The 27607-nt window shown below is 46.7% G+C and overlaps 1 protein-coding gene across 4 annotated transcripts in view; it reads left to right on the top strand.

Moving 5' to 3' along the window:
* Positions 1-709: 709 nt before the first annotated feature.
* The window catches only part of ANKDD1A (ankyrin repeat and death domain containing 1A), a 33030-nt gene continuing 6132 nt past the window's right edge, over positions 710-27607 (top strand). Inside the window, exons 1-12 of one of the 4 annotated variants that reach the window (XM_030577803.1) lie at positions 710-798; positions 10699-10802; positions 12571-12669; positions 13282-13380; positions 15507-15611; positions 17104-17202; positions 18181-18279; positions 19886-19984; positions 21327-21425; positions 22701-22799; positions 24167-24265; positions 26840-26935. In XM_030577803.1, coding sequence (XP_030433663.1) covers positions 765-798; positions 10699-10802; positions 12571-12669; positions 13282-13380; positions 15507-15611; positions 17104-17202; positions 18181-18279; positions 19886-19984; positions 21327-21425; positions 22701-22799; positions 24167-24265; positions 26840-26935 — 1131 coding nt within the window. In that variant the 5' untranslated portion in view covers positions 710-764. Of the gene's footprint in view, positions 799-8801; positions 8847-10601; positions 10803-12570; positions 12670-13281; positions 13381-15506; positions 15612-17103; positions 17203-18180; positions 18280-19885; positions 19985-21326; positions 21426-22700; positions 22800-24166; positions 24266-26839; positions 26936-27607 lie in introns of those variants that run through there. The other 3 variants (XM_030577805.1, XM_030577801.1, XM_030577804.1) reach the window with 3 other exon arrangements.

Genomic DNA, 27607 nt, shown 5'->3' with positions numbered 1-27607 from the left:
TTAAGTTGATGTAACTTATGTCGCTGTGGGTGGTGGTTTTTTCACATCCCTGAGCAACGTCACTTTTTAAGCGGTCGTGTACACTAGCCCATAGCATGTCCTTAAATCAAATGTCAATAAGTTCTGGACACAGCATTTTTCTGTCTGTACACTGCAATTATTATGGATGGAAATATTTTCCCTCTGGTTTGGGATACGGGGAAATCAACGGTTACTGACATTTACCAGTAAAAACTGAATCCTTCCATGCGGGCAGCCCAGCTGCTGGCTTGGCTGGACACAGGCCTTGCTGGACAGGGCTAGCGCTCCAGGGGTGTCTGTCTAAGGTGCCAGCTTGGGGTTCCTGATTTCTTTGGCTCCTGGTGGAGGGAGGAGGGTGACCCACGACTACTGGGCCACTTCGCAGCCACCCCCCACTGGAGCAAGGCCTCGCTGGGCCAGCAGTGGGGGGCTCGGCTGCGGAGGGCGGTGCAGGGGGTGGGGGATTGGGGGCGTCTCTCCGGGTCTGGCTGGGGAGGAGCCCTCAGCCCGGGGGCGGGCAGGGCTGGAGAATGTCATTTGACACCATCTTAGCAACCGCGGCGCTGGCAGCTCCGGGCTCCGAGCAGCAGCAGCAGCGAGCGGCGCGGCGGACCCGGATCATGCCGGGGGCTTGAGGGCTCGCCGGAGCCGGGGCGCGGATCCGCGCCGGGCCGGGGGCAGCTGGGGCCCGAGCGATGGCGCGGCGCTGAGCAGCCCAGCCCGGGCGCTCCGGCGGCTGCAGCATGGAGGACGGGCTGATGTCCGAGGAGGAGATCTGTGAGTGGGACCCGCTTCTCCCGCCCGGCGTCCCGGCGCTGCTCTGCCGGCGGGACGGGGCTGGTGGGGTGGGAAGCGGGGCATGGCTCAATGCAGCGTACGAGCAGACAGGCACCTCCACCCTCAGCCAGCTCACACTCGTGTTCACACACAGACCCCCTCAGCCAGCTCACACTCGTGTTCACACACAGACCCCCTCAGCCAGCTCACACTCATCTTCACGCACATCCACCCTCAGCCAGCTCACACTCGTGTTCACACACAGACCCCCTCAGCCAGCTCACACTCGTGTTCACACACAGGAACCCTCAGCCAGCTCACACTCATCTTCACGCACATCCACCCTCAGCCAGCTCACACTCGTGTTCACACACAGACACCCTCAGCCAGCTCACACTCGTGTTCACACACAGACCCCCTCAGCCAGCTCACACTCATCTTCACGCACATCCACCCTCAGCCAGCTCACACTCGTGTTCACACACAGACCCCCTCAGCCAGCTCACACTCATCTTCATGCACAGACACCCTCAGCCAGCTCACACTCGTGTTCACACACAGACCCCCTCAGCCAGCTCACACTCGTGTTCACACACAGACCCCCTCTGCCAGCTCACACTCATCTTCATGCACATCCACCCTCAGCCAGCTCACACTCGTGTTCACACACAGACCCCCTCAGCCAGCTCACACTCATCTTCACGCACAGACACCCTCAGCCAGCTCACACTCGTGTTCACACACATCCACCCTCAGCCAGCTCACACTCATCTTCACACACAGACCCCCTCAGCCAGCTCACTCGTGTTCACACACAGACCCCCTCAGCCAGCTCACACTCATCTTCACACACAGACCCCCTCAGCCAGCTCACTCGTGTTCACACACAGACCCCCTCAGCCAGCTCACACTCATCTTCACACACAGACCCCCTCAGCCAGCTCACTCGTGTTCACACACAGACCCCCTCAGCCAGCTCACACTCATCTTCACACACAGACCCCTTCAGCCAGCTCACACTCATCTTCATGCACAGACACCCTCAGCCAGCTCACACTCGTGTTCACACACAGACCCCCTCAGCCAGCTCACACTTATCTTCATGCACATCCACCCTAAGCCAGCTCACACTCGTGTTCACACACAGACACCCTCAGCCAGCTCACACTCGTGTTCACACACAGACCCCCTCAGCCAGCTCACACTTATCTTCACACACAGACACCCTCAGCCAGCTCACTCATGTTCACACACAGACCCCCTCAGCCAGCTCACACTCATCTTCATGCACATCCACCCTAAGCCAGCTCTCACTCGTGTTCACACATAGACCCCCTCAGCCAGCTCACACTTATCTTCACACACAGACCCCCTCAGCCAGCTCACACTCATCTTCACGCACATCCACCCTCAGCCAGCTCACACTCATCTTCACACACAGACCCCCTCAGCCAGCTCACACTCATCTTCATGCACATCCACCTTCAGCCAGCTCACTCGTGTTCACACACAGACACCCTCAGCCAGCTCACTCGTGTTCACACACAGACCCCCTCAGCCAGCTCACACTCATCTTCACACACAGACCCCTTCAGCCAGCTCACACTCGTGTTCACACACAGACCCCCTCAGCCAGCTCACACTCATCTTCACACACAGACCCCCTCAGCCAGCTCACACTCATCTTCACACACATCCACCCTCAGCCAGCTCACACTCATCTTCACACACAGACCCCCTCAGCCAGCTCACACTCATCTTCATGCACATCCACCCTCAGCCAGCTCACTCGTGTTCACACACAGACACCCTCAGCCAGCTCACACTTATCTTCATGCACATCCACCCTAAGCCAGCTCACACTCGTGTTCACACACAGACACCCTCAGCCAGCTCACACTCGTGTTCACACACAGACCCCCTCAGCCAGCTCACACTTATCTTCACACACAGACACCCTCAGCCAGCTCACTCATGTTCACACACAGACCCCCTCAGCCAGCTCACACTCATCTTCATGCACATCCACCCTAAGCCAGCTCTCACTCGTGTTCACACACAGACCCCCTCAGCCAGCTCACACTTATCTTCACACAGACACCCTCAGCCAGCTCACACTCATCTTCATGCACATCCACCCTAAGCCAGCTCACTCGTGTTCACACACAGACACCCTCAGCCAGCTCACACTTATCTTCACACACAGACACCCTCAGCCAGCTCACACTTATCTTCATGCACATCCACCCTAAGCCAGCTCACTCGTGTTCACACACAGAACCCCTCAGCCAGCTCACTCGTGTTCACACACAGACCCCCTCAGCCAGCTCACACTTATCTTGACACACAGACCCCCTCAGCCAGCTCACACTCGTGTTCACACACAGACCCCCCTCAGCCAGCTCACACTCATCTTCATGCACATCCACCCTACGCCAGCTCACACTCGTGTTCACACACAGACACCCTCAGCAAGAGCACCCAGACACAGAGTCACCCTCAGCCAGCTCACTCGTGTTCACACACATCCACCCTCAGCCAGCTCACACTCATCTTCATGCACATCCACCCTCAGCCAGCTCACACTCGTGTTCACACACAGACCCCCTCAGCCAGCTCACACTCATCTTCATGCACATCCACCCTAAGCCAGCTCACACTCGTGTTCACACACAGACACCCTCAGCAAGAGCACCCAGATACAGATTCACCCTCAGCCAGCTCACTCGTGTTCACACACATCCACCCTCAGCCAGCTCACACTCATCTTCATGCACATCCACCCTCAGCCAGCTCACACTCATCTTCATGCACATCCACCCTAAGCCAGCTCACACTCATCTTCATGCACATCCACGCTCAGCCAGCTCACACTCATCTTCACGCACATCCACCCTCAGCCAGCTCACACTCGTGTTCACACACAGACCCCCTCAGCCAGCTCACACTCATCTTCATGCACATCCACCCTCAGCCAGCTCACACTCATGTTCCACACAGACACCCTCAGCCAGCTCACACTCATCTTCACAGACAGACACAGCCAGCTCACAGTCGTGTTCACACACAGACACCCTCAGCAAGAGCACCCAGATACAGAGACACACTCAGCCAGCTCACACTCCTGTTCCACACAGGTACCCTCAGCCAGCTCACACTCATGTTCACACACATTCATCTTCGCCAGCTCACACTCCTGTTCCACACAAGCACCCTCAGCCAGCTCACACTCATCTTCACACACATCTACCCTCAGCCAGCTCACACTCATGTTCCACACAGGCACCCTCAGCAAGAGCACCCAGATACAGAGACACCCTCAGCCAGTTCACACTCATGTTCCACACAGACACCCTCAGTCAGCTCACACTCATATTCCACACAGACACCCTCAGCCAGCTCACAGATACAGAGACACCCTCAGCCAGCTCACACTCATGTTCCACACAGGCACCCTCAGCAAGAGCACCCAGATACAGAGACACCCTCAACATGAGTGTGAGCTGGCTCACACACAGACACCCTCAGCCAGCTCACACTCATGTTTACAAAATACACAGACACACTGAGCAAGAGCACACAGATACAGAGACACACTCAGCAAGAGCACACACTCATGTTCACTCCCACACTCATTCATTCACGCACACTCAGCAAGATCACTGAGAGAAACACATACCTGCTGACACACTCAGCAAGCCCACACAGATAGAGAGACACACTCAGCAAGAGCACAAGCTCATGTTCTCACACACACACACACACACACACACACGTTCACTCATATTCATTCACACTCAGCAAGCTCACACAAACACATACACACCATCACACTCAGCAAGCTCACAGAGACACACTCAGCAAGCACACACACTTGTAGACAGACACACTCAGAAAGCCCACACAGATACAGAGAGATACACACTGAACAGGAGTACACAATCATATTCACTCACACACACTTAGCAAGCTCACACACTCAGCAAGCTCACACAGACACACATGCACACTTAGCAAGCTTACACTCATATTCACAGAGATGAACTCAGCCAGCTCACACACTCATTCAAACACACTCAGCAAGATCATTCAGACACACTCAGCTGACACGTGCACACATACACACACAAATTCAAATACAAATGGGGGAGGTGAACCCGTCATTATCAGGAAAGGCAAATATTTTTAAAACTACCTTAAAATAAAACCCATTTGGAAGAGGATGTTAGTCTTTTAGGTGGGAAACAAAACTTTGCCAACGTTGAGACTCTGGAAATTACTTAAGAAACCTGCCCTTTGGGTTTCATTCACACATGAATGAACATGAAAATAAGCCCAGGGATTGCTGTGCAAATGATATAATTTTTATTTCTTATTATTATGTTCCTGTTTGTCATTAGACTGTAGAAAATGGAAGTGAATTGTCATTATTTTTAAATCTATTATTGAGTTTTTTTTAGTGCCCATCATCCTAGTATTTGAATGCAGCCCAGGTAAATCAGGTTTGCATGTTGAAGTCTCTAGGAATTTAGGATAAGTTTTACACAGCAGGAGTTCCCCTGCAGTTTCTATTTTCGATGCTCTTTCAGAATGACTCTTCAAACAGTTCTGGACCAAATTCTGCCCTCAGTTATGTCAGCATAAATCTGCACTATTTCCTTTAGAGTCAAGGGTTTAGCTCTAGCTTTACTGTATGTACACTGGGATGATGTAGGGCAATTTGGCCCACTGGGTGAAATCAGGGATGTTATTTTTTTAATATTTTATTTTTACAGGAAACATTAGAAAAACAGGCCCTGTTTGGGCTCCTATGGGCTCTGTAGAGCATCCTGTAGACACTGCGTGTTCCATGCATTATAAATAACAGTGACACTCCAAGTTATTAAAGTAACACTCAGGGTATGGCTGAATGCCACAGATGATTAGATAGGACATTTGGAAGAAATGAAACTCAAATCTTAATTCACTCCATTGTAGCAAGTGGGAATTGCATATGTCTTTTATATGGAATTGAACTGGTTTTGAGATTATTCTCAATTCATAAACAGTAAGGCAAGTGTGATTTGGACTATAGTTTTAAATTTTCCTCACTCATATGACTAACATGTTAAACGATTGAAACAGAATTTTAAGCATCTAATTTACTTTGCACAATTTCTTTGATTTCCTTACTTTTGCATTTCTCTCAGTTTGGCTGCTGAAACGAAACTGGTCAGTTTTCATTTTTATTTATAGTCAGTGTCAGCTTTTGGATCTTAGGTCTCCAGGAAAGCAGGTGATGGTTTGAACTAAAGAAACCTCAGAAAATTCTATTAATACATAGGCTTCGTAAAATCTGGATAGAGATCTTTTCTGTTTTTCATTTTCTGTAAAGCATCATGCACGTCTATGATGGTATATTTAATAACAATCATCATCCTGTTGTCATCACATCCTAATTTGTGATCCCTCTAAGCACAGCATGGAGTGATGATAACACTGTAAGGCTGAAGTAACAGCAATAAATGATCTTTGTGTTCCATTGATTTAAATAAAACAAAGACGGTTATTTTAACATGTTTGCCCACAAATTTCCTTTGCTGTTTTTCAAAATCTCTTGCCCAATAAGCTTTCTGTAAGTGCACTGATGTTAAATTGTTCAGATTATTTTGAGCGTAGTTTGGGATGGCAGAATTCATATTCTCGAGTTACTGAATTCTGGGATGCAGTAGAATTTATGCTGATATACAGAAATGAACATCTGCAGCAGGGCACTCTGTGTAATCAGCAGCATTAACAATTCACGTAAGCTACCCCCATCTTTCCTAGTAATGCTGGTATTGCCACTTTGGTGAAATGCCCATGTGGTATGGAAACAACTGCCTCATTGACATACCTGATCTAACAGGGTAGGGATAATCCTGCTTCTACGATGATTGAAGCTAGTGCCCAGACTCTCTTTGTCTTCAGTGGGAGCAGCAGGGCCATCCCCTCCAGGATAGTACTGTTCCACGTTCAGCTTTGTGTTAATTGTGGCTCTGTTGATGTAAAATCTTGGCAAGGTTTATAATATAATCGAGAGAGAGAGAGAGAGTATATATACACACACCATATATATAGATGTACGCACATACTGTATATATTATATATAATATAAAATACACTCTATATATTAATGTGTATATATAGTTAGCATGGGAACGTTTTTAAAGCTGAAGTTCTCTTGCAGTTGGAGTGTGTTAGGCATTCACTATGCACCCTCAGCTGATGTAAAACAGCAGCGAAGTCAATGGAGCTACATCCATTTACAGCCACTGAGGACTTGGCCCAACATTTCTGTCATTCAGGGCCAGCTCCAGATTGTTTTGCAGCCCCAAAGCAAAAAAAGATAAAATAAAAATAAAAAGAGCCGCCCCCAAAGGGCTGGAGTGCTGCTCCTTGGAACGCTGGTGCCTAGAGCCGGCCCTGCTACCATTATCATCTGCCTTTAAAACCCCCGGCGCTCATCCATGCAGCTGATTTGTCAGGTCAAAACCATCCGTCCATCTGTCCTGCTGTGCATCTCTTTGGCTTGACAGTCAGTTAAGCAAGATGGGGTTAGAGGGCAAGCTCCTTACACAGGGTGTGATTTGTCCACGTTACATCACCCTCCCAAAAGCATAGCTCTGAAGATCACGCTGCTTCATAAAAAAAGGGTTTTGTCATGCCCCAAAATAAGCAAAACCAGAAAGCTGAAGTTCTTCATATGCTAAATTGATTTGGAACCAATTTCTGACACGTTTGTAGCTGTTTCGCCGGTAGGGCACTGTCTGTCTCTCTCATGCGTGACTTGGAAATCTCTCAAACTTTACCCTCAAATGCTGTCAGACAATGAGGATTAGTTTGTAACACTGAAACTGGCCGGTTACTGTTTATTTCTTGTATTGCCGTAATGTCCAAAAGCGCTGGTCAGGAACCCACTAGTTAGGTGCTGTACAAATGTATCAGACGACATCACCCCTGCCCCCAAAGTGTTTATAATCTAATGTAAGACAAGTTGCTTTAGTAAATACACCTCTACCTCGATATAACGCTGTCCTTGGGAGCCAAAAAATCTTACCATGTTATGGGTGAAACTGCATTATATCAAACTTGCTTTGATTCGCTAGAGTGCACAGCTCCCCCCCCCCCGAGCACTGCTTTACCGCGTTATATCCAAATTTGTATTATATCGGGTCACATTATATCGAGGTAGAGGTGTAGATGGGAAGGGACTGGGAGGATGAAGGTAACCCTGTTAACATACAGATACACTGGCTAGAGCTCTCTTGCTGTTTTGTTGCTATTGGTTTCATTATATAATGGCAGGTACATTTCCCCAGACGCCTGTTTTTTTGCATTCATTGTCAGGTTGTTCATAGCTTTCTATGAAAGGCATTAAACTACACATTCTAATACACATATAATGGTGACATATGGTAGGTGACGAATACCAATATTGCTTATCTGTAGTGTCTGACAACATCTGTTCTCTTACCTTTTCTGTTATATCACAGACAGCTATAGCCAACTGTTTAATGGATGCAATAAAAGCAGGAGTCCAAGAACTCTTGTCCATCCACAGATATAGTGCTGTAAATGACAAGACAAAGAAACTTGCTTGTGTTAAGAGCAGGGGATGAGTTTCTAGGTGACGCCTGAACAAATATTGACTAGAATGAATCATAAATGACATTGTCCATCTGAAATTCTGACATTCCAAACAACTAAGGAGTATGACTTGACAGTTAGTTCTGGGCAAGGTATAAATTAGATTTTTCTATTTCCAAATGTGATGCCCAATTCTTCAAAGCAGGTCATGCCTGAGAAGTCCTACTACAGAGGTAATCCCATGACAGTCAGTAGGATCGCCCAGAAGAGTAAGGATAATTTACCTGAGTAAGGGCTTCTGGGATTCCTCACTTGTGTGTTTATTCTAACTATTGTCTAGGATTCTCCCTTGACTATCACTTCAGGGCCAGCTGTTGGGACCATGCTGGATTGTTCTAACATCCTATTATTCTTTGGACAATGCCGTTCAGAGAATTAAGGTATGTCTACACTACCTGCCGGATTGGCGGGTAGCAATCGATTTATTGGAGATCGATATATATCGATCCCCAAATGCGCTCCCGTCGACTCTGGAACTCCACCAGGGTGAGCGGCGGTAGCGGAGTCGACGGGGGGAGCCGCGGCCGTCGATCCTGCGCCGTGACTGCTTTAGGGAGAACGTGAGTCAGCAGCACTGCATAGTATAGAGAGGTTCCTTATGTATCTCCTAGCATGGGCAGGGACTAGTGTTTAAATATGTTAATAGACTATGGTTATTGCGAATGTCACTTCTGCTAAGAATAACTGCACTAATCCTGCAGCAGTAGGAGCAAGTTAAGTGGCTTTACTTTTCAGACGGGGAAATGTGCATTTTTTCTCTCACACACAGGGTGTGTGTCTCTGTCTGCCCTTCCTCCTTTTCTGCTGCCTTGTAGAGTGTTGTGAGAGTTAATCCTTGAGGGCTCAGTCAATTGCTAGTTCATTTAGCAGTAAGGCATTCCCTGGGAAATATCCCACCCTCTGACTTCTCCACCTCAACCTAGCTTCACAATCATCATCACTGTGTACCAGTATTAAATTGTTTCTTTAAAACTTACACTGCGTGCGTGCGTGCGTGTGTGTGTGTGTGTAAATATAGTCTTTTGTCTGGTGAAAAAAATTTCCCTGGAACCTAACCCCATCATTTACATTAATTCTTATGGGGAAACTGGATTTGCTTCACATCATTTCGCTTAAAGTCGCATTTTTCAGGAACATAACTACAATGTTAAGTGAGGAGTTCCTGTACATGATCACATTCAAAGGCACATCCCTGACACCAGGGTGACCCCCTGCCAAAGTCTAAGCCCCTGCTCCAAAGCATGGAGGCACTAGAGGCTCTCAATCAAATGATTGTAAGAATTTTTTGAATGTGGGCAAAACACTGTATTTTTGCCCCCAATCTCTTTCTCAGAGCAGCTGGACTGTTTATGCTGAAACTTTCCCCAGTATGTTTCAGCCTAAACTCTTAGAAGTTTGACAAAGTTATAAGCAATTAGAAACAGGGTCTTCTAATGGGAAGTGTCGGATAACCTTAACTAATGTGTTATTAGCTGCGTTTCCTGTAACAGAGAGAAAAGGAAGCGTGGGGTTATAGCAGAGATATGGGACTGGGGATGAAGAGGGGAGGAGGCTTATTTCCATCTCTACTGCTGACCTGCTGAGGTGACCTTAGGCAGACCACATGAGCTTTCTGTGCCTCAGTTTCCCCGCAGCAAAATGAAGGTAGTAGGACAATTACAGAGAGACGGAACAAACAACAGCCGAGGGAGAGCAAGATTGGGATGTGTGGGAAAGAGAGAAAGGATGTGTTTGCAGCTGAAGTTTGAAAAGAACGGGAGACGTGTTCTTCATGGCAGAAACTGCAGAGGAAAAGCCCCTTGCGCCTACAGGGAGGAGACTGTGTGGAGGGACAGAGGAGGCCAGTGCTGACTGACAGTGGGAGCCAAAGGGCAGTGGAGAGACAAGACAGACAAGAGCAAGCCCATGAGGCAGGTTTTGAAACCAGGAAGGCAATTTCAGCCTGGCTCCTGAAATGGATGAGAAGCCAGTGGAGCTACAAGAGGACTGAGGTGACGCATTCATGCTTCTGTACATGTGAGAAGGCAGGGAGCAGCATTGTGCACACACTGAAGTCTGGAGGGCAGGCAATAGGAGAGGTAGACACCAACCAGTGAATTATCCTTCCTAAAGCCCATTTATAATGAGTGAGTGAGATGCAGGAAACATTCAGCAGGAACAGTGATTACTTCTTACTTCTGCTCAGCATCACCACTTACTGTATTGCCTGTCTTGTCTTTTCTTGTGCTTCAGTGCTTCATTCAGAAAAAGAATTCCACGAGGCAGCAAAGCGGAATGACATAGCCAGGATGCAAGAGCTCATCAGGACAAGGGTTAATGTCAAAGCCAAAAACAATGTAGGTGCCTTTTGCTTTCTAGCTGCAGAGGGGACTCTCGGAGCTGCAGCCAGTTAGCGTCCAAACTGTGTCTCCAAACATAAAAGAAATGTTACTCTCCTCATTAGTTGCTCCTCTGGTTAATGGTAAAAGCACTAAACCAGGGCCAAGTAGTCAATGGTAGAGCACATTCTTCAATGCATTGCATCCAGTATCAAAGTTGCTGCCCCAGTGCAACCCCTCCTGGTTGGTTGTGGCATTGCAGCATCTTTGTCTCAAGTTTCCCCCACTGTCCTTTGGCCTACTGCAGCTCACCGAAGTCTAACACATGTAAACAGAACCAAACCTTCAGCCCGGCTGGGCTCAGTTGATGGCCATCTTGTCACAGACGTGCTGCTGCTTCTCTGTGCCAGCTGCCTGTCTAGCTACAGGCTTCTGTGCCTTGGTAAACCCCGTGGGTTCAGAGGCTGGCACACTCCTCCCCTCACTCAAGGGTTCAGACAGACTACAGCTCCTCAGGGCCCCTGCCCCCCGTCAGGCTCCAGCTCACCCCCTGTAGCAGCCTGTTCGCTCCTCTCAGCCTTGTTCGGGCTGCTTCCCAGAGAGAGGAAACTCTCCACTCCACCTCACTTCACATCTTGGGCTCCCCCTTGCCAACTGGGCTCACCCAGTTTTTCATGGTGAGGAAAAAACCAGTTCCGCTCTCACCCAGCTGGGCTTTATCTCTAATTAGGCCTGGCCCGTCCTCCAGGAGCACCCAGCCTGGTTAATTGGCCTCTTGGGCCCATATTAACCCTTTCACAGCATGCATGGCGCAAACACCCCCCGGCACGCGGCCTAAAAGGATTTGAAAGCTGTAAACACTGTGGAATGAAAGGAGTTGATTAGGGTGATTCTGAGGGGCTATAACTAAAAATTACATCGAGTCTCAGGAGGTTTACTACTAGTGAAGGTCACTTCAGTCTCTCTGTGTGACGATGCACAGAGTATGTTGCAGCTACAAAGACAGGCTCTGATCTCACACTCCTCACAAACTCAGAACTCCCCTTGTACTGTTCAGCAGAGCCGTGGGAAGTTTGGGTGCACAAGGAATTCAGACTTATGGCCATATGTAAAGATTTGTTCCATCCATCCCTCTATTCAGGTGCGGCCATAGCTCTCCTCAGTGCAGAATCTGAGCACCTTGTTCTTTGGACGGTACCACTCCTTTTATGGGTGGGCTTTTCCAATATGTGCCCAGGCCCCCATTCCAGAGCATGAAAACCCATTGTACTCACTCACTGGATGGGGCTCTGCATGAACAAATGGGTCCCTCCCAAATATTTACAGAAATGCTTGGGAAAATTATCCCTGAAGCCCGTAGGCTGAGATTGTCCCTAACTTTGTTTCCCTTCAGAGAGATCTGATGCATTTATCATTAGTCCTACTTGCTTCCAACTCATGCTTGTTTTTAAAACAAAGACTTAGATTCCTCACAGCATAGAGCTATATTGGCCCAAAGACCCTAGTGGCTTGATCCTACAGTCCTTGCATTGCAATGGGAGCTTTGCCTGCATTTAGATTCCAGGGGCTGGCTCTGAATCTGCAAAATCCAGGGTGTCCACTTGCCCTTCATCCTCCATTTCATTACAGTACCCTATGGTGCAAGATGCATTGTGGTGCGTGAATACGCACTGTGGGTGAAATCCTGGCCCCTTGGAGGCAATAGGAGTTTTGCCATTGACTAAGCTGCGCTGGGATTTCACCCTATGCTTGTATCCACCTTACCTTTCTCGTTCCTCCTTTCCAGATAGACAGGACTGCTTTGCACTGGGCCGCTGGAGCCGGGAACGAGCAAGCCGTGCGTCTGCTGCTGGACCACGAAGTCCCGGTGGACGACAAAGACAGTGTATGAGCGTGACTCTCTTTTGCAGCCTGTCGCAGGTTGTCTGCAGAGGTTGGGGCCGGGGGATTTTCCTACATTGAATGTAGTGCTGGTAGAAGGCAAGAGATCAGCAGCCCTGGAGGCAGCATGGGCATCAGCTATGCAAGCTTCCTTCTGACTGTGTCTCAAAGCACTAGGGGTGAGAAGGTCATTCAGGGTCCATGAAATCCTTCACTGCTCTGCTGAGGCTGTGAACCAGGCTGCAAGGGAGGACCAGCTCTGTTGGTGGTTTGTGAGGCTGGTCTGCTAGATAGCAAATGGAGCCCAGCAAACCAAGCCAGCAGATGGGAACAACTTTCTGCCAGTGGATATGAGATGCCAGCCTAGAGGCAAAAGGCTGCTTAGCAGTCACTGATGCAGCTCGCACCCAGAGCCGGGGTCCTGGTGAGGAGACAGGGAGCTGGGCCAGAAAATGGGGAAACACTGAAACATTTTATTTATTTAATTTTTATCTCCATTCAAATTGCCTTTGGCATTTTGAAGACTGATGAACCGCTGCAATGTTTGAGGGAGTGGGCGGGGCAGGGAAGGGCTATCACAAGAAGGGTGGAAATGGCTCTGTTTCCTTTGGCACAGTTCGGAATGAATGCACTCCTCCTCTCTGCCTGGTTTGGCCATCTGCGCGTTCTTCAGATCCTCGTGAACGCCGGTGCCAAGATCAACTGTGTCGATAAGGTGAGGCAGCTTCCTCATGCGTCCTGACGCGAGCTATTCATTGCCAGTAGGTGACAGAGAGAGAGAGAGGCAGGCAAGGGGCAATTTCAAACTAGTCTCCTGTGTGTAATTGCAGTGGGGAAAACCTGGGAGTGCTGAGAAAGCAGGAACCAGGAAAAAACTAGAAAACCTGACCCTGACCATGATTCTGTGGGTGTTCAGATCTTATAGTTCATTTCTGTAATATTATAAGAAGAATATATCCATGGGCTTAAATCCAGCTACAGCCCTTACTCCCTGCCATGGGCAATAAACTCCTCCAGATCTCTCAGCAGTTGACTATGTGTAGCCAACCCAGGGGAATATGACAGTCCGTATTCTGTCCTGTATCACTGCTTTTGAGAGAAGTGATGAGGTGTCGTATTACTGCTGCCACATTCCCCCATACCCAGACTCAAGCCATCTGTGTACATGACAATCCTGCTGAAGGAAGGTCACTTCCCAGAGGAGTGTTATAAAATGAATTCATGCTGCATTATGTCACGGTTATGGTGTTTGCACGCTCTGACTGCTCTGGTAATGAGGGTGTGACACGCAGAAGCGTCTGCAAGAGGTGGATAGTTAAAGGTTATTACCTCCTGTGACATGGCAGGGGCAGCATCCAGTGGTTCCAGTAGCTGCTGTTCCCTCTGCGATATCTGACATTCGACTCCATCTCTCTGAGAAGGATCTGGCCAGGAGACTGGACTTTATAGCCAGGCTGCAGGGAATTTTGGGGATTCAACCTAAATGAGTTGAAGTTTGGAGCTGTTCTAATCTCTGTTGGAAACCTTTGAAACTGGCATGTCTATGTGTTGGGAACTTGTATTTTTGATGAGAGATGTCCACAAGCCAATACACCCAGCCTGCACAACAGAGAACACAGACCTTTTACTAACAATGAAATCAGAAGATGTGAGCCATTTTTATGGCAATTCTACAAAACAGCTAGAGATAGACCGTGAGTTTATTATCATGATGGGATGGCTTCTTTGTGATGATTGTACATTTTTTGCCCGGTCTGTGATAAACACATGCTGTAAATTCCCATGACTGTGTAATGCAGGGAAAGGTTCACATGGCATTAGGAAGAAATATTGCAACACTCACTACCATTATTAGCTGCTTTAGTCCCTCTCATCAGCTATTGGTATTCTGTACTAATTCCAGAGAGGAGATACGCTATAATGGTTGGAGTAGGGGAGTAGCAGTCCAGTTCCGTTCCTGACTCTGACTCAGTGTATGGCTGGGTCATCTCTTTGCACCTAGGTTCATCTGTAAAATGGCTATAATAATTTTTGCTGCAAAACTGTATATGGCTTTATCAGCTCAGGTTTGTATGGTACTTTGAAAGCGTAAGATGGAAAGTGCTATAGAAATGAACAATATTACAGCAGAACCTCAGAGGCCTGGGCTACACTAGCTGGGGGGGTTCGAACTAAGATACGCGACTTTGCGTAGCTGAAGTTGAAATATCTTAGTTCGACTTACCTGACCGTCCTGTGGCAGCGAGTCAACTGGCATGGCTCCCCCATTGACGCCGCTTACTTGTCCTGCTGAAGTGGAGTACAGGCGTCAATTTGCAAATCGATCCCTGATACATTGAACACTACCCGCCAATCCAGTGGGTAGCATAGACGTACCCTAAGTTACAAACATCTGGAGAATGGAGGTTGTTTGTAACTCTGACCAAAACGCTGTGGCTGTTCTTTCAAAAGTTTGCAACTGAACATTGACTTAATACAGCTTTGAAACTTTACTATGCAGAAGAAAAATGCAGCTTGCCCTTTACTTTTTTCAGTAGTTTATGTTTAACAATTCCGGTTCCAAATGAGGTGTGTGGTTGACTGGTCAGTTCATAATTCTGGTGTTCATAACTCTGCGGTTCTACTGTATTAATAAATCAGCAGTAGGTGTGTTTAAAAATCAGCCTCCGTTGGGCCAGAGCACATCGGTTCTTAGAAGCAGTGAGCAGCCATCTACAGCACAAGCTGACCAAGCTGCTGGGTGGTGCCAGATGGGTTTTCTAACAGGAACAAGCTGTTAAAAAAAAATCAAGCCATTTAGCTGCTGATTCAATAAACAAGTATGGTTTCTTCCCTCTGCAGAATGGCAGGAACCTGCTGCACTGCGCAGCTCAGAGAGGTCACATCAAGGTGATGGAGTTCATTATGGAGGACCTGGAGGACGTGCATGTGGATAAGACAGACAAGGTAGCAAGATGCTGGACTGCTTTTAGTTTCATAGGGCCTGATCTTGCTCCATTGGCATTAATGGGAACATTCTCATGGACTTCAACAGGAGCAGGACCAAGTCCTCGGGGCCAGATTTTGCGCTCGGATGCACACAGAGGGCAAATCTGGGTTGCGGCTTTAAGAAGAACATAGCAGGGCTGACTCCTCATTCACACTCAGATTCTTGATACCTTTACTCATGTTAAATAGCACCTCGCTGTAACAAGACTGTACAGCTATTAAAGTCAGTGACACCACTCATGGAGTAAGGTGCTAGTCAACAGGGGCAAGGGAAGCAGTGTAGCCTAGCAAACAGGACACTTGACTGTTACTGAGAAGACCAGGATTCAATTCCCAGATTTGCCACTAGTTTCTTGGGTGACCTTGGGCAAATCACTTCCCTCTCTGAGCCTCAGTTTCCTCCTCTGTAAAATGAGGCTAATGATACTGACCTCATTTGTGAAGTGCTTTGAGATCTATGGATGAAAAGTGCTATGTAGGAGCTAGGGATTATTAATATTAAGGGTATCACACTCCAGCGTCTGGTTCTCAAGCGAAGGCCTGCAGCAGGCTGTGAATCTTACGTCCCATCTCCATGGTGATTTGACTCTGGCTCCAGTCAGTAGAGAATTCTACAGCCAAGGGTCCTCAGCTAATGCCTTCTCTCCCACGCTGGTCCTTTGGAGTTTCAATCCAAGTTCCATTAACTGAAGCCTGCTCCCTTAACACGGCTGATGCAGTGGGCACTGGGTAGCAGTTTCCTTTTCTTATTGTTATATCTCCCACAGGTCTTTTACTGATTGATTGCTGCCGATGTGTTTGAGCGGCAGGCCGCTTTTTCAATCTGTTAATCAAGAAAGCACTTGCATTTGCAAGGCAGAACTCCAGCACCACATTCTGCCCTCCTGCACGCAGAACCCTGACTGATGTCAATAGCCGCCCTTTCTTCCCTTACCACACACTTCCTGCCGTGATCCATTCGCTTTGCTGCCCAGAAAAAGTGGGTCGAACATGCAAATTACCTTTAGCCGAAACCTTTATTAAAATAAATGACTCACCAGATAACTGATGCTGCAGATCATTTTCCTTTTCTCCTTTTTAAACTGTAGTTTCCTTGTGATAAACCTTTTACTTTCCCCTTCCTGTAAAATAAATACTGAGATTAACTTGCCCTTTTATTGTGCCAGATGAAACCAAAGTACACCAAACTGTTCGTACCCGGGGGTGGCTCAGCTCAGCTTGTTTCTATAAAATCGCCTCCACATTTAAAACAAAAAACCCTTTGCTCCTGGTGATTTATGCTATTACCTTTAAAGTACAGCACTAATACCTGGGGTTGAAATACAAGCAGCCTCCCAGGATGTGAGTATACACAGAGACATTATTTTTGGACCTTTAGCAAAAATCACAGTGTTTGTGCTTTCCCAGTTTCCCACATTTCTTCTTTCTTTCTTTTTTCTTTTACCTAAAGATGGACAAGACAGCGTTTCATCTGGCTGCAGAGCACGGGAGGTTAGAGGTGGTGGAGTTCTTGATTGGGTCAGGTTGTAGTCACAGTGTTAAAGACAAGGTATGGAAAGCAAACACTGTTGAACAGGGCCAGAGAAATGTAACCAGGGACTAGATGGCTTGAGGGACTGTTAATGGGATACGGAGCTGGGTGGCTGGCTGAAATCTAGCACAGGTGGGTTGTGAGCATAAGCTCATGAGCCGGTCGCACAGTGGTCTGCAGTGTTTGTGCCAAGGAAATTTCCCCCTGGCTGTTTGCACTCCAAGTACACCATCATAGTGGAGCAAGGACAGGGGTGACACTCTTCCCTGAGCTTTCTGGATGTTATAACTCTAAGGTACATTGCAATGAAGTTACAGCCTGACTCTACCAGAAAAAGCCGTCCCATTGGCTTGTCTGCAGGCAGATGATAGGCCCCTCGTGGGGAGAAGAACACAGTGGGATTTCTATCCTTGGGCCCAGACTGAGAGGAATGACAGACGAAAGGATCATCAGTTCAGTCATCTAGATCAAGGCATGTACATGCTCCTACCATTTGCTGAACATTAGGGGCGCTCCTACATTTTGGTGATGGGAGATGTCTCAGTAACTAGACAGATAAAGGAGACAGAAGACATTTGCCCCATTCAGAGAAGGTCCACAGACCCATGCGCCATCGTTCTGTAGTGTGAAATCTGAGGCATTACCGACACTACAGTGATAACAGGATCCTACAGCAATGGGGGACTAATACATGTGTTCCATAACAGTAATAATTAACATGACCTAGGATATACATTTGGGGATCTGGGAGAAGCATATTATTGTTACAAAGTAATGGTCAATGTATATTAAGAGTCTCCTAGACCTCCCTTTGATGCACTAAAGCATCTTCATCAGAATTTGATCTTTTTTTTTAAATGATGATTAACGCATAAGAGAATGGCTACAGGATTTGCAGTCAGACTAAATCACCCTAAATATTGGTTTGCAGAGAGTTGCTTGTCTGAGTACTTGATCATACAGTTTATTTACACACAAAGCAATGTTTATTTGCAGGAAAAGAACACAGCCCTACATTTAGCTGCTAAAAATGGGCACCCCACGGTGCTGCAGAAGATTGTAGAAATTGGACAGGACCTAGAAGAAAAGAACATGGTGAGTGCAAAACAAACCAGACCAGATCGTCCCTTTCATCCTTAGACGTGATCTCCCACACCAGCTGATTTAACCAACCCTACTGGCCAGGAGTGATGGGGACTGTATCTAGAACAAGTTTATGCAGCAATCTGGTTTTATTTAAAATGCACTGATCCAAAGTGCTGGGCATGTGTAAAGAATATCGGTGAAAGAACAAAATACCTGTTGGACCAAGAGCCAAGCCCAAAATCCCTCCTTGTGACACTTGTTTATCTTCTCACCCCTGCGTATTTGGGATGCCTAAACAGCTAATGAATTTTGTTTTAAAATCTTGCTGAAACAATGTTGCCTTAGTCACTGAACAAATCACCTGTCTGTGTGAGATCTTTCTCTGTACAAGTGAACAACGAAGAGTCTGTGACTGGAACATAGTTAAGGCTTTCTAGCTTTTTGAGGTTTAAGCATTTCAGTTTGAGTGTTTATTTTCTTAGCAATTTTTGATTTTTATGTAATGTCCAAAAATCAGAGGAGATTCAGGGCTTTCTTTTTGTATATACAGTGTAATGAGTAATCTCTCTGTAATGTTCCCTAGTGCAATGACATAGTACTGTTTCAAACAGCACTGTGGTAAAGCACGTCAGGGAACCTTTAGTGCACGCCAGCAGGGTCTACATGGACCAATTAATGTGCAACACATTAGGGTGCTTCAGAAATCGTGCTCCCATAGTCTATGTTACTGCTCCAAGTAGACAAGCCCTTAGCTACAAGGAAGCATTTCTGCTGTTTATTGGACAAATAAAAACAAAAATGAAATCAATATTGGGGCATTTTGTTGGTTAAAACCTAAAATCAGAAGACCTAAACATAGTTAAAACCCTGGATAGCAAATACTGGCTCAGTAAAGTCCTTAGCAATTGCAGGGCACACTACTAGTTAAGTTTATCAGGGTTCCTCTTATATCCTATTTAACGCTCTCTTTGCAGAGTAAATAAGATTCTGGTAAGGTGCCATTTGATACTCCCTGGGATTTGATACTCCCTGGGAGTACATTTTAATTATTTTATTATAGTGTGTTCTTGTTGATGGACAAAAATATCTTTAAATCACATTAAGCTTGTGACCTTAATTAATAGTAAATTACAGGGTTAGGCATGGAGTCCTTTTCAAACTCACTCTTTTGTGCCTGGAGAGAATTGCACTAGCTAGTACGTGTGGGTGAAATCGCTTTGCTTGCAGACCCTGGGGCAGATGTGTTAAAGAACAGTGTATTAGATACGACTGATCAGAACATTCAGAGTCCCATGCTGCATGCAAAACTCCCACTGCAGTCTGTATGGAGTGAGGCCTTCACTATATTGTTAGCGTGTGTGTGTTAATTTCCTTCCTTTTTCTAACTGTAGTCTGGAGTGAGAATGAATCCCTTGGTCCTTAGAACCATGATTTTAACACAGCAGTGATTCGGAAGACGAGCTGCCAAAGAAGCCCAAGTTAATGAATGGACTCTCCTACCGCACAGCTGTGGCTTGTCCTTCCCTATGAAACAGAGAGTGACACTTACTTTATTAAAGGCTCTCACAGCCTAAACTAGCATGCCCATGTTAAGCTTGTTCTGCTGTGTTTCCAGGAAGGTCTGACTGCTCTGCACTTGGCTGTGGAGGGAGGCCACTACGGCTGCGTGAAAGTCCTCTTGGAAGCTGGTTGTGACGTTAATGCTCAAACCCAGGTGAGCAGGAACGGTCCGAAGATCATTCTGTCTCTGAGCACATCACGTTTGTGCTACTTGTAGCAACTGTGTGGCTGGCACAGCCTTTCATACGCAGGGCTAATCTCCATTCACCTTCTGGAATGCTACTTCGGCTAATAAAGTATCAGTGCAGAGTGGAAAAGCCATTTGCCCAAAGGCTAGGCCTCAAATTGAATGTGAGCCGCTTTGCCCAGAAGGTCCTGGCGCAGGCAGTTGCCATTATGGTATTTTGTCAGCATGTACCCTGGAATTTGTAGTAAGGTCTCACTTTCAGTCCCAGCTTTGGTGGGTCATTGGCTGCCTGTTATTCTGTCACCAAACACAGACTGACTTGTTCACTACAGTGGACACCCTGCCTCCACAGGAATTCCCTTAGCCCTGGTCTACACTACGAGTTTAGGTCCAATTTAGCAGCATTAGATCGATTTAACCCTGCGTCTGTCCACACAACGAAGACATTTTTGTCGACTTAAGGAACTTTTAAAATCAATTTCTGTATTCCTCTCTGATGAGGGGATTAGCGCTGAAATTGACATCGCCAGGTCAAATTTGGGGCAGTGTGTGGTAATCCGCCTTGTCAAGGGACAGTGCAGCTGGGAACCAGCCAACAGATGAGGCACTTCTTCAGTGCCAGGCCAAAGGGAGCAAGCAAGCCGTCTTTTTGTCATGTGAAGTCTGGCCTAGGGTGGGAGAATTATTCACTACCAATTAAACTGAAGTTCCCTTCGTGGGGATGGAATCTAATACTGCTGTAGCATCAGGCTGATTGAACAGGTATCGTCTTCCCTCTGAAAACATGTACTGTCTGAGAGAAATGACAGCCTGTCAGGGCAGATTGATATGAGAATATTACAGGGGAAAAACAACACCCAGCAAAAGATCATTAGGGTTTTCTGAAGGATAAGGGGGCAATTGGGAGATGGCGAAACTCGTCTGAATTTTGTATCTTAGAGAAGATTCCCTCTAAATGGGTCAGTCTTGCATGCCTTGTACCTCCAAAACTCCTGATTTCACTGCAGGGCATGAGCAATCGAGGCCATTCAACCAAATAGTTGCATTCCCGTGTGAAAGTAGTTATGGCTTTGGTTGTGGAGCTAGCCAGCTGAAATCTTATCATCCTAGTATTGTCACATCCTTAACTGTGTGCACTGATTTCCTCCCTCGCTCCCCAGTGGAAGGAATGCAGGGAGAACCCTTGGGGTGGTGTCTAAAACAACTGGGATCACTGGGAAGCAGAATGAGCAGATGCCCTGCTGGAAATATGTCCTTTGACTTGATAAAAGGTCCTGACTAATATCGGCTGTGCTGCTCTCTTTCTCAGAAAGCGATGACCTGCCTTCATTATGCAGCTCTCCATGGCTACGAAGACATGGCCAGGATCTTTATTGACGCAGGAATCTACATAGATGCAGTTAATCATGTAAGTCGTATTAAATGGCTTTAAGCATTGATGAAGAGAGAGCGTCAAATTCCAGCTTTCTTTCAGCTTGGCAAAAATATACAGGGCTCAATTCAACACTGCAAAAGTAAGTATTGCTGCTAATCACAGCACTCCATTCAGCCAAGGCAAGATTTGTGAGTGGGAGAACATGCCCTCTGATCTTGGGCCCTGCCTAAGAATGCCTCTTGGCAGCTCAGATATGGAGTGCTTACCATATGGAGGGGAGCCAGAATTGGGTAGAAAACTGCTGCTCCCTCAGGCCACCCTGAGTCTGTGTGCACCTGTGCATAGACTATCGCCAGCCATTGTCAGGAGAGGTGGGTTCCAAGAAAGCAGAGTTCAGTTGCTGGTTGTGTTTCATATGGCAACAGTAGCCGCAAGCTTGTTCCCATGGACTTCAGCAGGAAGAAGGCTAAGCCTCACCGTACATCATTCCTTTGTAGAACCTGGAACAATTCTGGCTGAAGTTTATACATTAAGCCAAAGGCTGCGTGAATGGAAGTTATATTTCAGAAGTAGGCATTGTGTTCCAACCAAGATGCCCTTGCTGTTAGGAACCGAGACGTAGGCTGTCTGGCCTAGTGGGCAGAGCAGGCATCCAGGTCAGAGAATGGAAGTGGGGTAAGAACCAGAGTCAACTGCCAAGTCCCAGAGCTAGGGGGTTGAGCCAGAGTCAGGACAAGTAATCAAAGATAAGGATCGGAACTGGGGTCAGATACCAAATGCCAGAGCCAAGGGTTGAGCTGGAAGTCAAAGCAAAGGGGCAGAGCCAGGATTGGGAGCCAGTGGTCAGGAGCAAGGTGAAAAGGCAGGAACTGGAAAGTGACAAGGATCAGACACGGAGCAGGAACAAGGTGGGAGCTAGGAGTGAGGAGCAGGTGAGGAACAGGGCTGGATCAAGATTGCAGGAAGCAGGCAAGAGCAGGGGCCAATGCCTGCACAGCTGCTCAGCCGGCACACATGGCTCACTTCCTGGTGTAGGCAGCGGGTATGAGCCAGTCGGGCAGCTGCAGGCCTTGGGGGTTCTGATTGACTTTCCAGGCTTAACAAGACGGTGCTTTGCCCATCTCCCTTGGTGCTGACAAATGAGTGTCAGCAAGCCGTGGCCCCCACAGCCCCAGGATGTAGACCTGCATCCTTGGATCCTTACATTGCCCCCCTGCAAGCAGATTCCAGGACCCCAGGCTGTGTGTGAGCTAGATTCCCCAGTGCCTTTTCCCCCTCATATGCAAGTAATGCACCTTCTTCCCGCAGCAAAATGCATCAGCTGTGCACATTGCAGTGCTGCAGAACTTCCCAGCCATCGTTAAACTCCTCATCGACACAGAGTGCAACCTGGACATCCCGGATAACGTAAGGCTGGGAACCCTTCCATCTCTGAGCCATGAACCACATGAACCGAGGTTTTAAATCAGCCAGTTCTGAGCAGGGGTGGGGGAAAGAACAATGCTTTTAAATGTGGAAAACGTGGACGTTCAGCTCCTGAAACATGAAAATGGCTGAATTGTTCACATTTTCCAAGCAAATTCAGGGCCCACCCCCACAAGTGCTCTCTGTGCGTGGAATTCCTTTTGAGTTCTTTGGGGGATGGATACACAAAGTTTGCCATTTCAGCCCCTTACCTCTGAGCTGTACACTGAGAGAGAATTTCAGCACAGAAGAATATTTTGAGACAGTTAAGAATGACTGAAAATGGGGGGTAAGGATGGATTTGGTTGGCTCTCAGTCAAAATTGTGGTCTCACGAATGACAAGTCTGTAACACAAAAATATCTGTGTAACCTGGCATTTGATTTTAGTTATTATTCTTTCTACTCTTGCAGTTATCTCAAGCTTGCTTGCTTCATGCCTGCATCAAATTGCCACATTATTTTGTTTGGTTTCTTTTATATTTCCTGGGATTTTCTAGAAGTTCTTCAGTCTGAAACAAAAAAAATCACAACAGTGGTATCCATGTTGACCTGCGGTCTTACATGCCATAGAATGTAGTGGTTATTGGCTCTGGCTCCAGTTGGCCAAGGTATTTTGTTGCTGCTGTGGTCATCGCCTATGGACGGCACTTAGAGCAGATTCTCCATTTCCTGGGCATCTCTGCTTGATTTACAGGGTTTAAAAAATTTCCTTCCAATAGTCCCAAAGGTGCTTTGTATAATACAAGAAGTTCATCCATTTTTAAGCTGAAATACGTACTGTCAAGGACTTCCTAGTGCTGGTACCAGCCCAGGCCGTTGTTATTTCTGAATGGCTCTAGCAGTTTACCGTGGACCTATTCCAGTGGATGGGAGAGTTACACTGACGTTGAATGGGCATGAGGGAGAACAGAACGTGCTCCTCTGTACACACTTAGCATTGTCTCCCAGTAGAATCATAGAAGATTAGGGTTGGAAGAGACCTCAGGAGGTCATCTAGTGCAAACCCCTGCTCAAAGCAGGACCAACTCCAACTAAATCATCCCAACCATGACTTTGTAAAGCCAGGCCTTTAAAACCTCTAAGGATGGAGATTCCACCACCTCCCTAGGTACCCTATTCCAGTGCTTCACCACCCTCCTAGTGAAATAGTGTTTCCTGATATCCAACCTAGACCTCCCCCACTGCAACTTGAGACCATTGCGTCTTGTTCTGTCATGTATTGTTATAAATGGTCATATTTATTCCCATCATTCCTCACCAGCATTTCCTCCCAGGTATTTCATCTTGCTTCTGGTTTCTTTTTACACAGAGGCAGCAGACACCACTCCATATCGCTGCAGAACACGGGAGACAAGACATAGCTGAGATGATTCTTATAGCAGGAGTTAACTTGAAGTTAATTGATAAGGTAAACATCCTTAGGGATGTGATAGGTGCGTGGGGATTTGGAGGAAAGACATGTTTTGTTTGATCTCAGCCCGTGAATAAAACTGACAGTGTTATTAACGTACAAACATTTTCAAGGAATAAACAGTTAAAATAATGCTTTTTTATTGGGTAGTGGGCAGGGTGTGTTCAAATTTGAAGGGGATGTGAATGATTCTTAGAAAAGTACAGGGTAGTTCACTCTTTGCTATGCAAAGTTCTCAGACCCAACTCCTGCTACTGTAGGGTGACCAGATGTCCCATTTTGAAAGGGACAGTCCCATTTTTTTGGACTTTTTCTTATATAGGTGTCTATTATTCCCCTGTCCTGTTTTTTCACAGTTGCTATCTGGTGACCCTATGCTACTGCCATAGATTTTCACTTATACTAACCAAACAGTGTTATTCTGTAGCAATCATTAATAACAAATTATAGGGATTATAGTGCAAAGAAACATTTTAATGGGTAAAAAATAAAAGATCCAGTGTGTGTAGATCTGAAATACCCAGCATTCAGTGCTGTGCTTGCTGGGGAGAAAAAAGAAACCCCAGAACTCAAATTAACTAAAAGAATTTTAAGAGCACCAGGCAAATTCTGTTCTTTATTCTGAGAGTGTAGTTGGGCATATTTGCATATGTCAGGGGGAAACTCAATAGCATTCAGCCACAGGTTAGTATCAGAGCTACAATTTGCTATGAAGTTAAACAGCAGCACGTTTTATAAACAAAAACCAAACCCAAAGGTTTAGCCTTAGGTACTGAACCAAAATAAATGTTTGTTGTTGTCACCGTCTGGCAGCTCTTGGCTCTCAACCTTTCCAGAGCAGTGGCTCTCAACCTTTCCAGAGTACTGTACCCCTTCCAGGAGTCTGATTTGTCTTGTGTACCCCCAAACATAAAAACTACTTGCTTCCAAAATCAGACATAAAAATACAAAAGTGTCACAGCTCACCATTACTGAAACATTGCCGACTTTCTTATTGTTACCGTATAATTATAAAATATATCAATCGGAATATAAATAGTGTACTTACATTTCAGTGTATAGTAGATAGAGCAATGTAAGCAAGTCATTGTCTGTATGAAATTTTAATTTGTACTGATTTGGCTCGTGCTTTTTATGTAGCCTGGTGTAAAACTAGGCAAATATCTAGATGAGTTGATGTACCCCCTGGAAGACCTCTGCATACCCCAGGGGTACATGTACTCCTGGGTGAGAACCACTGAACTAGAGGAAGACACTGCACAGGGAAAACGTGCTTGCTGAATTGAGGACATTTTATCCCCAGTACAAAGTGAGAACTCATTACCAAAAAGCCAACCCCAACACAGAATTCCTCTCCTAGTATGCTGCATTTATTTCTGATAACTAATAGATACATAGATAAGATAGACAGATGATATGTATTCCAGTCCCATTCCTCTCTATCTATGCACACAACAGTTCATACAATATATTGTTCATACATTAATAGTCAAACTGATTGAGTCGTTTTCTAGGAGATGGTTTCTGTTCATACACGTACTGCAGAAATTTGTGGGATTACACGGATTGGTTCAGATTCATACGCCTCAGTGAATCTATTGGACAAAGGGCTGTAGTTCGTCTCAGACTTAATATGTCTGGGGGGATAGCTCAGTGGTTTGAGCATTGCCCTGCTTAAACCCAGTGTTGTGCGTTCAGTCCTTGAGGGGGCCACTTAGGGATCCCCCTGTTCTCTAAGTGGTGAGATCAGAGACATTTAGGGCCAAGCTGTGGTTGCTCCTGCCCGATGCAGTGTAGAGAGGGCAAGGTTGCTGTCAGAGAGAGGCATAGGGAACTTGGTTCTGTGCAGGGCACAAGGCAATTAGCAAAGCTCCCAGAGCAGAAGAGAAGGCGAGCAGTGAGTGGCATTCAGCATCTAAAGGGACAGACGACTGGCTGGGTTGGGAGAGTGGCTAGAACCTGCCCCCTGCACTTAGTGCTCAGTGGTGCAGCATGTGCCATTTTGAGACTCCCTCTAGCACCGCCTGCAGGCACTAGGCTTGCAATGCACCCAAATCCACCTTGCCTATATAAATGATGGCTGATCCCCTTAATCTGGCTTCTGTAAACCCTGCTCCTGTAACAACAGGTAAAAATAATTATGCTTTAATCTCTTAAAGAGCTGGGAATAAAGTAATGATGGATCACATTTGTCTATCACCAGTAGTAATAGAGGTGTTTCAGCTCCCACGTATGATGGAAGATCCATAATCGCTGCAGATGGATGAAATGGAAGGATAGTCCAATGGTTACAGTGCTGGCCTAGCACCTGGGTTCAAGTCCCAGCTCCACCACAGACTTCTTCTGTATCCTCTTAGACGTCACTTTCATCTTTCTGGGCCTCAGTTTCCCATGTGTAAACTGGGGATAATAGCATAATCCCTACCACAAAGGTACCTTAAAGACTGGGAGGTGCTCAAAGACTATGACGACAGGGGGTGGGGTGGGTGTCAGATTAGTCTTTAAAATAGAGAATTGGTGAATATACATTTTGAGCAAAATTGTTCTTTTTTTTTTCCTTCTTAATTTCAGCAAGGAAAAACATCCCTGGATGTAGCTGCCCGGGGTAATCATATCAACTTGGCAGACATGATTATCAAAGCAGATCGGTTTTACAAATGGGAGAAGGTAGGAGCATACCTGAGCCGAGTAGCCTTAAAAACATCCTTTATATGAGACAGTTCTCTGTGTTCATCAGTACAAGGGGAAGAGAAATGCAGACGATGCGATGGCAAACAGCTCTGTTTTCATTGTCCACTTAAAAAAACGACAACAAAGCAGCCCACAACTGTACCACAGACTTTGCTTATTAACATAGGAGTCCCTGCTGTTAAATATCCCAGACTGCACTGAGAGGAAGGGAGGCCGGATTTCCAGAGATATTTAGTTACCTAAAGATGAGTGGGAGTTTATAAAGCACTTAAGCAGGTTATGCGTCTAGCCCCCATTAAAAGTCAAAGGGAGTTAGACTGTCACAACTCCTGTCAAGCGCCCCCTCTTGGCCACTCACCAGACTGCTGTGAGGGGGATCCCACCAGTGAATCCCCCAATGCTTTAAGCCTCTGGAGTCTGAATAGATCCCAGGTGCTGTTCCTATCTTGGGGTCCCTAGGCACGCTCTTGGGATCATCTACCTAATAGCCCCTCCTAAGACCGGAGACCTCACAGTCCAACTGCTTAGTCCCTGGAACCAATGGTGACCCCCAAGATACGCTCATAGTTTAACACCTTCTCCCAAAACTCTTGCTGCGTGAGCATTCTGGCTCTAGTTTACTGCTCGCAGGGACACGTGCTAGGTGTA

Source organism: Gopherus evgoodei, chromosome 10 (genome assembly GCF_007399415.2).
Source record: "Gopherus evgoodei ecotype Sinaloan lineage chromosome 10, rGopEvg1_v1.p, whole genome shotgun sequence".
NCBI classification, from domain to species: Eukaryota; Metazoa; Chordata; order Testudines; family Testudinidae; genus Gopherus; species Gopherus evgoodei.
The sequence above is the reverse complement of the archived record's forward strand: the minus strand, read 5'-3'. Positions and strand labels throughout refer to the sequence as shown.